Source organism: Myotis myotis, unplaced genomic scaffold (assembly GCF_014108235.1).
Source record: "Myotis myotis isolate mMyoMyo1 unplaced genomic scaffold, mMyoMyo1.p scaffold_m19_p_10, whole genome shotgun sequence".
NCBI classification, from domain to species: Eukaryota; Metazoa; Chordata; class Mammalia; order Chiroptera; family Vespertilionidae; genus Myotis; species Myotis myotis.
In genome coordinates, this window is record NW_023416314.1 from 64,565,191 (window position 1) to 64,577,315 (window position 12,125).

The window sequence follows — 12,125 nt, forward strand, 5'->3', positions numbered from 1 at the left end:
TTACTTAGAAATTAAGCAATTCATTTGCAGTTGCCTGGTTTTTAATACACAGAGGCGCAAACAAAAGGAAATCCCAGTGTCTTTATTATGGAAAACCATCAACTGGGTGTGGGACAATAGGTTGGAAGGTAAGAGGAAACCCCAATCCAGCCCTAGGGCTCTCTTCCGGGCTGACCCCACAAAGGAAGGTCTCAAACTTCTATTCCCTTTCCTCCCAACCTCCATATTGTGGTTAAAGGTTTGTCCTTGGGGATGAGTAACAAAACTAGGTTTATTTTTAATGAAGGCCAAAGATCAAGCCAGGGGGCCTAAAGTAAGGGTCCTTGGGGGAAAATTTTTAGTGCAGACTCTGTACCCCGGCATTTTGTTAGGGATTAACCTACTGTAAGCAGTCTGTAAGTCCAGTAAGGAATACTGAAAAACAACATGGTGGAGATGTGTGAGTGGAGGGCAGCACTCCAAGCTTGGAGGGAAAGCATTTCCTCTTCCATTACATGAGATCTCTCCCTTCCTCCAGTGAAATAGTTGGCCCCAGGCGTGGTTCCTGGAGTGTGCCTGTCAATTCCCTGGATGCCTCTTTAAAATCAGAAGCAGCACCCTGCACCACCCAGGCACAGCCAAACAGGGAAAACATAAATAAAAGGCGAAGCCTCACTCAGGCAAGGCTGTGGTTACAGAAGGGGCGGGGCTTCAAAGGTGCCTAGGATTGACCAGAAGGAAGCACTAAGAGGCAGGAAACCTATTTGTCCTTCTTGCTTTCCCCATTTGGCACTGCTGTGGGGGTTGGGGCCACAGACTGCTCCTCGGGAATATTATCCCCAGTCTTCCACTGCTTCTTGGACCGCTGATACAGTTCATTCAAGCTGAATTCTCGAATCACATTCTCCTGCACAAAAGAGATGCAGAGGTCAGGGTTGCGGGGGAGAGTTCAGAATCTGGGAAATAAGTATTTAGGCACAGTTAGGAAAAGAGGAAGCAAAGCACAGAAATTTACTCTAATCTAAATCTCTTATGGGAACCTAAAAGTCAATACTTTTAGGTCGCGCAGCTGAGCTAATACTTAAGCACCTATTATATGCCAATCACTGTGCCAAGAATTATAGCTACATAATAATGTAATCTGCAAAACAACCCCATGAGCCAGGTATTACTGTCTCCAATTTACAGCTAAGGAACCTAGGGTCTACAGACTATAGATACAGGTCCTTTAAGACTGAATCTTAACTAATAATTTCCCAGTACTAGCAGGAGAAGCATAATATAAATTTGCTGAGTGAATTCATGAATGAGGTCTAATAACTAGTCCACATTGTGGGTAAGTGGTAGAGCTAGGAATCAAACCCAGGTTGGGTTTCAAAGACCACCTACTGTCCCATATGCTTCTTCAAACCACTTGCCCGCTCTTTCCTGTACCTCAGAGAAAGTCCAAGAGACAGCTCGTCCTTTCTTATCAATCTGTGGCCGCCGCATGACTTCCTTGCCACCTTGGAACAGGATCAGGGTAGGAAGCTGCTTGGTGAGGGGGGATGTGCTCACTTTGTACCTACAGGACCCAGAAAGTACTCTGTAAATGCATGTGTATACATAGCTCGAAGTGATTCCCTGTTTACACCTTCTACCCAGGCCCTCACATACCGTTTACTAACATCAGTGTAGCGTCCAACGTCCACCTTCCCAAAATTTAGCCCTGTACAGTTGTACCTGAGAAGGATATATTATTTAACATAGTGTAAGAAGAAAGAATGGATCAAGGGAAGTTGAAGTACAGCTATTGGAGGAGATGCCTTGGTTGCAATGTACAAAAATTAAGGCCAAAAAACAATGAGAGGGAAGGTACAGCCTCTCAATTCCCATCATCCCTCCCTTTGCACCACTCACTTGAGGGAGAGGTCAGCGTAGATTGGAGCAAATGATTGGCAGTCATTAGACCAATTGGCAAAGAACTCCACAATCCAAGTGACCCTCTTGTCCCGCTCCAGCTCTTCCTGCCACACACAGGGAAGAAACAGTGAGCTGGATCACACAGGCTCCTGGAAAGGTTCAGACCTTAGCGTCTTAATTCCTCATCAGGGCTTCCCCTCTCTGCCTCCCGTAGCTCCCATGATGAACCAAGTATCCTTGACTTCCATTCTGAAGCACAGTTGCTCCTCCTAGTGAGTAGGGTGCACAACTACAAATTTACCCACAACAGACCCAAGAAATGGGAGGGAGGATGATCACTCACATCAATGGTTTTATCGTTGAAGTACTTGATGTACTCAGGGCCCATGTACAGCGGAGGCTTGCATGTCATCAGGAACACTAAACACAGAAAAAACAATATGTTGAAGGAAACAAATAAGGCCTTGGGCAAGGATTTACTTTCAAACCAAATCAAAGACTTCAAGCACCAAACAACACACTTTGTGGACATATATAGACCACTGACACATTCCCTTCCTCTTAAAGTCTCTAGATTCATACCGTCTGAGCTACATACATAATTAGGAACAGGTATGGAAGAAGACTATGGAGAAACTGGTTTGGATTTGGTTCCAACCAAGTCTTGTAGTCTCCTTACCTATGCAGAGTGTGATGTAAAGCAGGCCCATGCGAATATCCAGGCGGAAGAAAAGAATTGCATTGGCCACTTTACTGAACATGAAGATGTTGCCTATATGTTGCTCCACAGTGACTGAAACACAAAGATGTCACGGGTCAGGCTAGGCAGCAAGCTCCTATATCCCATTCTTTGTCCCTCTTCCTGGAATACTTTGAAATGGGAGAGTGGGGGAGGGGGATAAAAGTCCAAGATCAAATTCAGTGTTGGCATGGAATGAGGGACTGGTACAGTAAGTAATGCCTCTCTCATAACATGAATGAAAACACCTCCGAAGGGCTTTGGGCCTACCCTTGGGAGACAGAGAAACAGGCTAGACTTACTGGACCTGCGGTTCTTCATCATCACGATGGCACTGAGAAACATCAGGATCTCTATTTCTCTCTGCAACAAAATCAGAGTGGCAGGAATGCCATCAGCAGAGATAATATTGGTGGGTAAAGGCGCCAATATAGAACAAAACCCAACAGAGATCCAAAAAGGGAATGATAACAATAAATAACTACGCTAAGGCATAGTGGGAAAAACACCAGTCAGAGGATCTAGGTTCAAGTTCTAACCCTGCCACAAACTGGCTGGTGCCTTTCAGCATATCAACTGCTGAGCTTTGGTTTCCACCACTGAACAACGTCTATCTCAAAATGCTTTTATAAAGATTAAATGATAATGGATATAAAACAGTTGTATAAAGTATAACATGGAATAAAACTGTGAGAAATTACAACCAATTCTGTGATTCTGGGAAAACGAAACTTTTCCGGGAAGACTTTCTTCTAATATTACATTCATACAATATAAGGTTATTTACTTTATTTGGTTTTGCTTAAGTTAAATTATTCCTCTTCATCTAATATTCACAGTAATAATCATGCACCTTTAATATAACCTGAAAGCTGAAGGAGGCATTTCAGAGCTCCCAAGGCCCTTTTCAGTATCCTTGGCTTATGGTTCTTTCTCACATTCTAGAACAGTGATGGTGAATCTATGACACGCGTGTCAGAGGTGACACGCGAACTCATTTTTTTGGTTGATTTTTCTTTGTTAAATGGAATCTAAATATGTAAAATAAATATCAAAAATATAAATCTTTGTTTTACTATGGTTGCAAATATCAAAAAATTTCTATCTGTGACACGGCACCAGAGTTAAGTTAGGGTTTTTCAAAATGCTGACACGCCGAGCTCAAAAGGTTCGCCATCACTGTTCTAGAATGTAAGCGCCAAGTGAGCAAAGTGAGAAAGACAATAAACATGACAAAGAAATAAGTAATTTGAAAGAGTAATAACTGCAGTGAAGAATAACAATGACCATGTGAAACAGAGCATGAGAGGAGGGCAACTATAAATTAGATGGTCTGAGGCCTTTCATACCTTTCTGTTTACCTTTCTGTTTATAATGCAGGGGGCAAATCAATGTCAGACAGAACCAATCAACTGTGATTTACAGCTGGGAGTCAGAGACTTAGGTTTTTAGCCTCAATTTCCAACAAAAAGTAACTTACTGGATTTAGAAATGGCTATGTAAAGTGGAAGTTAGGGAAGATGATAGATAGTAAGGTCTTACTACATATACCTGAGCAGAAATGAGGAAGAGTTGACCTAACCCATTTGGCTCAGTGGATAGAGCGTCGGCCTGCGGACTCAAGGGTCCCAGGTTCGACTCTGGTCAAGGGCATGTACCTTGGTTTCGGGCACATCCCCAGTAGGGGGCATGCAGGAGGCAGCTGATCGATGTTTCTAACTCTCTATCCCTCTCCCTTCCTCTCTGTAAAAAAATCAATAAAAAAAAATATATATTAAAAAAAAAAAGAAAGAAATGAGGAAGTTTTCCCAAATGAAATTGGGTTAGCCCAGTGGTCGGCAAACTGCGGCTCGCGGGCCACATGCGGCTCTTTGGCCCCTTGAGTGTGGCTCTTCCACAAAATACCGACTTCTGCGCATGGGCCACGAAGTTTCAATCGCACTGTATGTGCGCACCTGCACGTGGTATTTTGTGGAAGAGCCACACTCAAGCAGGAGGCAACCAAGTATGTGTTTCTCTCACATCGATATTTCTCTCTGCCTTTCCATCTCTCTTCCACTCTCCCTAGAAATCAATGGAAAAATATCCTCGGGTGAGGATTTTTAAAAAAAGAAATTGGTTAGAATTGAGGCTTAAAATTGTGGAAAGATGGATTTAAAAAGGGAACTGTGGTCAATCAGGAGACAACGATAGGACTAACAGAAATATTCTGGCTCTATAGCAAAGACTAGCTATGTATACTCTGGGCAAACTGCAGCTAGACTGTCTCCTTACATCTAGGTAGGACTGTGTGACTAGCACTCCTGAATGGAATGTGAGTGGAAGAGATGTGTCCCTGTTGCACACAGGCAGTAAGAAAGGGTGTGTCCTTGCATTCCAGGTCTCTTTCTTCATCTGCTGGCTGGATGATCCTGGGATGACCATAAGTCCATAAATTGAAGACAGTATGAGACTGGTTTCCAGACTAACTATATGAAGCAGAGCCCTTTTGATTGTTCTGCTTGTTTGCTCATTGTTTTTAAACTTTTTTATTATGGACATTTTCAAACATACACCTAAGTTGAGAGGATACTGAATAGTAGCAGAATATGACAGCCCAAAATATGCCACTTTGGCTGAAGGATTCTTTTGAGCCTAAAGGCAATTGAGAACTAAATACTAAAAAAAGCCCAACCCATTTATCTAAAAGCAAGACATGAAGTTTCAAAGGTGTCCCTCTAACCCAGTGGTTCTCAACCTTCCTAATGCTGCGACCTTTTAATACAGTTCCTCATGTTGTGGTGACCCGCAACCATAAAATTATTTTCGTTGCTACTTCATAACTGTAATTTATCTACTGTTATGAATCGTAATGTAAATATCTGATATGCTATATGTGTTTTCTGATGGTCGCTGAGAATCGCTGCAACCCACTCTACCAGGAAGGACAAAAGTTAATCAAGGGAGATAACCTTAATCCCTATTAGCTTGAAGAGAGCACCAGAGGAATCTATATAACAAACTAGACTTTATATACCATTAGTTTATCTTCCTATAGTTAGTTGCCTCTGGAAGCCTAAAACTTCTGTGTCTAGTCATTTCTCCACAATTTTACTGTTCTTTGTTAAAGACACTATAAGCCAGAGTTTTAAGCCACCTCTTTAGTAAAATCTTTAGTAATATCCGTTATATTTTTTAGTCCCATTTTGGTGAAAGTAATATAGGATTATCAGATAAAAATGGGATCTTTTGAAGTAGCATGGTTACCCTTAAGCTAATTACTAGAACGGTCTGGGAAAGGACAAAGGAAATAATAAAGAGTAAACAAGGGATGGAGGATAAAAGTAAGGGAGTGGGCTCTGCTAAAGGTCAAGACTCATCATTTGGAAAAAAGATCAAACTCGCCCTAACGGTTTGGCTCAGTGGGTAGAGCGTCAGCCTGCGGACTCAAGGGTCCCAGGTTCGATTCCGGTCAAGGGCATGTACCCTGACTGTGGGCACATCCCCAGTAGGGGGCGTGCAGGAGGCAGCTGATTTATGTTTCTTTATCATCGATGTTTTTAACTCTCTATCCCTCTCCCTTCCTCTCTGTAGAAAATCAATAAAATATATTAAAAAAAAAAAAAGATCAAAACTCAGCATGGCCCTCCTTCCTCAGAAACAGATGCTGCGATACAGCAGAGGGCCCAGAGCTTCGGCTGGTCTGTCTGGGTGCTCCCTGCACCCCTACTCAGGAAGTCAACAGCAAGAGGCGTGGGAGAGATTTCTCTTCGATGTGTTTTTTCAATTCCTTTCGACTGGTGTAACCACTGTATTCATTTCTGCATCCTCCGCATGCAGCATAGTTCCTAGCATATGGTGTGCATTGAGAAGCGGGTGGTAAGAGTGTGCAGGTAATACGGCCAGGAGCATGGTTTCAAGTCCTAACCGTGTGACCTTGGACAAGCCGCCTCATCACGCCGAGATCAACTTCCCCACCGGTAGAACGGGAACACGACTACTTGTGTATCTCAAAGGCTCCGTGAGGGGCTTACAGGTGAGCAGCACTGAGGGTGGCTGCACGCACATACGCACAGCTGGGGTCCGGCTGTCGTGCAGGCTAGCCGTTTTTACCGTCTTCATCAAACACCAAGCGGTTCAGACTCGATTACGGCCCAGGCCCTATACGTTAATGGTAAGCCCGCGACAGGCGCGGAATCTCGGATGCAACCACAGAGAAAGGGACCGTCAAGGTCGCGGGGTCCTGACTAAGGCGGGGGTCGCTCACCCAGTCAAAGTCACACGGGTTGCCGTCTTCGCGTTGCGTGGGGAGAGTGTGACAGAGCGGGGGCAGCTTCCTCACGAGTAGGAAGGCAGCAGAGAGCAGGGCTGAAAGAAGGTAGTAAGGTCGGGCCAGCCATCGTGAAAGGCGCGGCACCGAATACACCAATGCAATCAAAGGTGCCAGGACCGCCATCTTCTTGGCCGGCGGCGCAGGCCGCTCTCGGGTGTCGGTAGGCCTGGCCCCGCCTCTTCCACCATTGAGACGTCCAGTGGGCCGAGTCGTGGATGCACCGCCTCTGGACGCAAAAGTCGATTTCTGATTGGACGCTACGGTACGCACTGAAAAAGGTATATGATACTTTATTGGTCAATCTGGCTGTCGCTTTTCCATCTCAGTCATTTTATTGGATATGCGACTATGGCCGGGGACTAAGGTTAGCTAGTACTTCCTGTACGTACTCACAAAGCGACGGAAGTAGTTGCCGGAACGAGGTAGGCAGGCCCCGAGGCATCCAATGATCAGTGGCTCATGGAGGAAGAGGACGGTACGCCGGAAAAGGATTGTCCAATGAAAACCACTAGCGCCAGACACCAGGACAGCGCTGGGGCAGAAGGAAAGATGGAGAATTTCACGGCGCTGTTCGGAGCTCAGGCTGACCCACCCCCGCCCCCAACCGCACTCGGCTTCGGACCAGGAAAACCTCCACCCCCGCCTCCTCCTCCTCCAGGCGGGGGGCCCGGCACGGCTCCGCCCCCCACCGCGGCCACGGCCCCGCCCGGTGCTGACAAGTCAGCAGCTGGTTGCGGTCCCTTCTACCTAATGCGGGAACTGCCAGGTGAGTGCTAGGCCTGGCCAAAGTCAGCCAATCAGGTCATAATCGGGGTGATGGGCGTGATTGTTAACCGGGTGGTGGAGTTGCCAGGTAACCTAGGCAACTCGTGCCAGAACCCTGGAGCTCTAAATTGAAAGGCCTCCGTGTAACTAGTTTGAGGAGATGGAATCAAGAGTCATTTTGAACATGGCTCCAAAATGCCTTTTAGTTCATCCCAAGTTCTGCTACATCAAGAATTAAGGGAAATAACAATGGGTATTGGTACAGTAATTTGAAGTTCATAACGCAGTTCTATATGTGTAACATAATATATAGAATAGCCCCCTGAGGTAGGCATTGTTATCTACATTTTATAGTTGAAAAAACCAAAGCACAGAGAGGCTGAAGCATAGAACTTTCCTTTGGTTAGTTATTGGTTGGTGTCTACCACTAACCTTACCTATTCTGACTTTACCTATCAGTTGACAGATACTGAATATATGTTTTGGGCAAATGTTGAGTGTGTAGGTAGAAGAGGAACAAGATTAATAAGTCTGGTCCTTGTTTTTAAGAAGCTTGTTTTACTTAGGGATGCAAAGTATGTAGTTTAAGGAAAGTGACCATATTTCTTGTCAAGGCCAATCTCATTATTTGGTGGTCATGCCTCACATACAATTAAGAACTACGTGGTGGTTTTCAAAATATTATCCAAAATGAGAGCAAGAATAAGTTGTCACTTGAGCTAGACCTTGAGGAATTTATATTGGTGAACAATATTAGGAAGACTTTCCCTATAATTAGGTTAGTTTTCCTAAAAGGAAACACTATGAGGGGTGTTTTTTTTTTTGGTTTTTTTTTTTTTCAGGACATTAGGAGACCCATTTGGATGGATCAGAAATTTTGCATAGGGGACTAATGGTTGACTAGGTCCCAAAGCTAAGTTGTAGTAAAATGTGTTTAACCATGAGTGCCAACGGAATTTTGAGGTCTTTCCTGAGGGCTATAGGAAATCATTGAAGGTTTTGGTTTTTTTTAACTGATGAGTACTGCTTCTAAAAACATCTAGAGAGTGGGAGGTACCATGTATTGTGGCTGGGTAGCTCAATTGGTTAGAACATTATCTTCATATGCCAAGGTTCAATCCTCAGTAGGGGAACATACAAAAATAAACCAATGAATACATAAATAAGTGGAACAACAAATATCTCTTTCTCTGTTTCATCACCCCCGCCCCCCCATATCTCTCTCTAAAATCAACCAACAAATAAAAAGCCATAGTATCTACACAGAATTGACTAAGTCACAGAGGTGAGGAACATCCGGCCCGTGGGCCATTGTAAGGCCCGTGAAATCATTTGGTCTAGCTCTGACAAGGCATGAGGGGTGAGTTAACTAAATGTTTGATCAAATATAGCAGGCTAATCTTTAAGTGATAATTTTGTATGACCCAAGAATGATGTTATAAATATCTAAATGGCCCTTGGCAGAAAAAAAGTTCCCCACCCCTGGACTAAAAGGAAATTGGAAGTGCAAGATTAGTTTTCAGGAGAGGAATCAGGGCTGGGGAGAGAGATTTTAAATCATCTTCATAGAACTGACGGTCAGAAAGTTGGAATGACTCTTAAATTAAAGCTCAGAAGAGGCAGAGTGTCTTCTCACCTGAGTCTTGAGCATAACCACCTGGAAGGAGGAGAGTCAACAGAAAGAGGGGATAAAATCAGAATAGTATAATGGCCAGAGGCAATGCCGAGTTTGAGGAGAGGTACTCTGGCACTGTGTCTCCTACCATTAATAGTGTGTGTTTTTATTTTTGTTGATGAGAGAGGGCGAGGGAGAAACACCAATTTGCTGTTCCACTTTTTTATGTATGTGCCCTGACCAGAGATTGAACACACAACCTTGGTATATGGGGACGACACTCCAACCAACTGAGCTACTTGGACAGGGCTGCTCTCTTTCTTATCAATGGAATGTGGTAATATCTTAAATACACTGATTTTTTTTTTTTTTTTTTTTACGGTTTAAACAAACACATACTGAAAAGTATAATATAAATGTAAGGCATTAATATTGTGTGGCTGACTTAAAAACATCTTATTCTCCCTGCATTCTCTAGGCAGCACGGAGCTGACAGGCAGCACCAACCTGATCACACACTACAACCTGGAACATGCCTATAATAAATTCTGTGGGAAGAAAGTGAAGGAGAAGCTGAGTAACTTCCTGCCTGACCTACCCGGAATGATTGATCTGCCAGGGTCCCATGATAACAGCAGCCTCCGCTCCCTCATTGAGAAGCCCCCTATTCTTGGTGGCTCTTTTAATCCTATCACAGGGACCATGCTGGCTGGATTCCGCCTCCACACTGGCCCGGTGAGTCCCCTCTTGGGGAGGAAGGAGGCAAATGGGGAGGCCTGAAAGGCATGGAGGTAGTTTTTCTGTCCAAGCCTGTTCCTTCCTAACTTACTGAGCAGAACAATGGGGAGCAGGGGCTTTGCTCCCTCCACTCATCCAGACCTTCCTTTGGTTCCTTCAGTTGCCAGAGCAATGTCGTCTGATGCATATTCAGCCTCCCAAGAAAAAGAATAAGCACAAACACAAACAGAGCCGTACCCAGGATCCTGTCCCCCCAGGTAAGAAGCAGTTCTATTCAAAGCCAGAAACCGGATGTTCTAAATCTGGTTCACCCATCCTCAGTACAAAAAAAAAAAAAAAAAGCAAGAAAGTTCCTTACAGAGTCCTGGACTCCCAAATTCTCCTGAAAAAAGAAGTTGATGTTCTGGGGTCTCCTGGGCAAGTAGGACCTTGGGACAAGGACCTTAGCAGTGCCTCCATATCCTCTCTGGCCATTTGAACAAAAGCAGTTGCCCTTGACTAGGGGGTTGGGTTTTCCTATAATCTGCAGAGTTCTAGCAGGAGGGGATTTTGAGCTCTACATTTGATAGGCACCTAATGTCTCCAACAGAAACGCCATCTGATTCAGATCACAAGAAAAAGAAAAAGAAAAAAGAAGAGGATCCTGAACGGAAAAGGAAGAAGAAAGAGAAGAAGAAAAAGAAGGTAAAATAGGGGCCTGTTGCTGTAGCCCAGTGAGTTTCCCTTATGTCTCACCCCTCCCTATACTAGCTAGAGTCCTTGGCTGCAGGTTGGACCCAACATTGAAAACTTAGGGCAGGTTGCACTGTTTTCCCATCCACTCCTGGTCAATGCCAAGGCTACTGCCTAGTTGTTCTTGTGTTCCTGCTTTGTCTTCCCCAGAACCGACACAGTCCAGACCACCCAGGTATTGCCAGTTCTCAGGCCAGCAGCAGCAGCAGCCTCCGCTAACAGGACAACTGGACTCTGCCAGAATGACTTTTCCTGCTGTACTGAACCTGCTGTCAAAAGCTGCCTTCCTGGCTCTTGGACACTGCCTTAGGAGCATCTACAGTGGCTGGATCAGAAGCAGTCCTACTGTGCTCATAAGAGGAATGCATTATGAGAGAGAAGGGCCATGCTTTTGTAAGGCTCAGTCCAACTTTCTCATGGACATCTCTTCCTCTCACAAGGAAGCTTTCTTTTCATCTCTTTTGTGCAGTTGTCTGATTTAGGACCTTATCTGATTTGTTAGGGTTTTTCTTTAAAAAAAAAAAAAGAAATTGCATTTATCAAACTGGCTGAAGTATGACTGCCTATTAAGAGGTAAGTGCCTTTCTGTGAGAGTCAGAGTTTAAGCCACAGCATGCTAATATCTGGGGGGATTTGGGCCTTGTATTATATTATCAGTAGGCAGGGAACCAACCAAAATGAAATTGGGGAACATGGTCCAAAAGTTAGGAAGAGTTTGTTAATACCTTTCCACAGACAAATAACACCTTGCCCATAGTGTTGACAACCAAACACCTGGATGAGCTTCATACTCCATCTGAAGAGCTGATCCAGTTAGGGCTTGACTGTATTCTAGGTCAATTTTGTGTTGAAACAGAATAGCCAACCAAAAAAGCACCTACAATCAATCACCACTGTACTTCAACAAGTTGATTCTTGGTCAAGCCCATGATTTTTTTGAAGTGAATATCTGGCAAGCAAAGGTAAATGCTTCTCTTATCTTTATACTAGTAGTAAGAACTTTGGAACTGCCTCATTCCTTAGTTAAGACAAAGTATTTGGCTGATGTGAAAACATTTCTAAGCTTCTAAGACAGCAACAAAAGGCAGCCTAAACTAACAAAATGTAAAGTTAAGTCCCTTTGGTCTTTGCAGGCCAAATAACTGAAAAAAATCTGAGAAAACCCAGCCTAATGTAATCAGACTAGAAGTTAAATTGGCAGAACAGTTAAAATCTATTGCTACCAGCCTCTAGATTGTAGAGGGAAAACCACTCTTTCATTTAGGTCTAATTTTACAGTAGGATTTCAGAGTTCATATACTTGTTATAAACAGTGAAAATAAAGGGTTCTAGCCAGTTTCCTG

General features: G+C 44.0%; 2 protein-coding genes across 4 annotated transcripts; one reads left to right on the forward strand and one right to left on the reverse strand.

The window, feature by feature from the left end:
- Positions 1-67: 67 nt before the first annotated feature.
- TMX2 (thioredoxin related transmembrane protein 2) lies at positions 68-7,459 on the reverse strand. 3 transcript variants are annotated; one of them, XM_036325810.1, is made up of 9 exons: positions 7,322-7,453; positions 6,867-7,201; positions 2,923-2,983; positions 2,561-2,674; positions 2,225-2,301; positions 1,879-1,985; positions 1,636-1,701; positions 1,414-1,564; positions 68-886 (listed from the first exon to the last, which is right to left on the reverse strand). In XM_036325810.1, coding segments are annotated over exons 1-9 (1,059 nt in total). In that variant the 5' UTR covers positions 7,323-7,453; the 3' UTR covers positions 68-739. The 3 variants fall into 3 exon arrangements, with proteins under 3 accessions (XP_036181703.1, XP_036181705.1, XP_036181704.1); XM_036325812.1 differs by having other exon boundaries at positions 740-886; positions 7,326-7,459; XM_036325811.1 differs by having other exon boundaries at positions 740-886; positions 1,414-1,543.
- MED19 (mediator complex subunit 19) lies at positions 7,384-11,136 on the forward strand. Its single transcript, XM_036325813.1, has 5 exons — positions 7,384-7,698; positions 9,791-10,047; positions 10,211-10,307; positions 10,640-10,734; positions 10,933-11,136. Exons 1-5 carry the CDS (start codon positions 7,392-7,394, stop codon positions 10,999-11,001), a joined length of 825 nt encoding a protein of 274 aa, XP_036181706.1. The 5' UTR covers positions 7,384-7,391; the 3' UTR covers positions 11,002-11,136.
- The last annotated feature ends 989 nt before the right edge of the window (positions 11,137-12,125 follow it).

What these genes read in the sequence shown, in the direction of transcription:
- TMX2 (XM_036325812.1), bottom strand. Translation starts at nt 7,374, where the DNA reads ATGCCTCGGGGCCTGCCTACCTCGTTCCGGCAACTACTTCCGTCGCTT. An exon ending in TCAACGATAAAACCATTGAT is followed by an intron (nt 1,986 to 2,224) that starts GTGAGTGATCAT and finishes TGTGTGTGGCAG; the next exon opens with GAAGAGCTGGAGCGGGACAA. An exon ending in TACACTGATGTTAGTAAACG is followed by an intron (nt 1,565 to 1,635) that starts GTATGTGAGGGC and finishes ATGCATTTACAG; the next exon opens with AGTACTTTCTGGGTCCTGTA.
- MED19 (XM_036325813.1), top strand. Translation starts at nt 7,392, where the DNA reads ATGGAGGAAGAGGACGGTACGCCGGAAAAGGATTGTCCAATGAAAACC. An exon ending in CCAGGATCCTGTCCCCCCAG is followed by an intron (nt 10,308 to 10,639) that starts GTAAGAAGCAGT and finishes TGTCTCCAACAG; the next exon opens with AAACGCCATCTGATTCAGAT. An exon ending in AAGAGAAGAAGAAAAAGAAG is followed by an intron (nt 10,735 to 10,932) that starts GTAAAATAGGGG and finishes TGTCTTCCCCAG; the next exon opens with AACCGACACAGTCCAGACCA.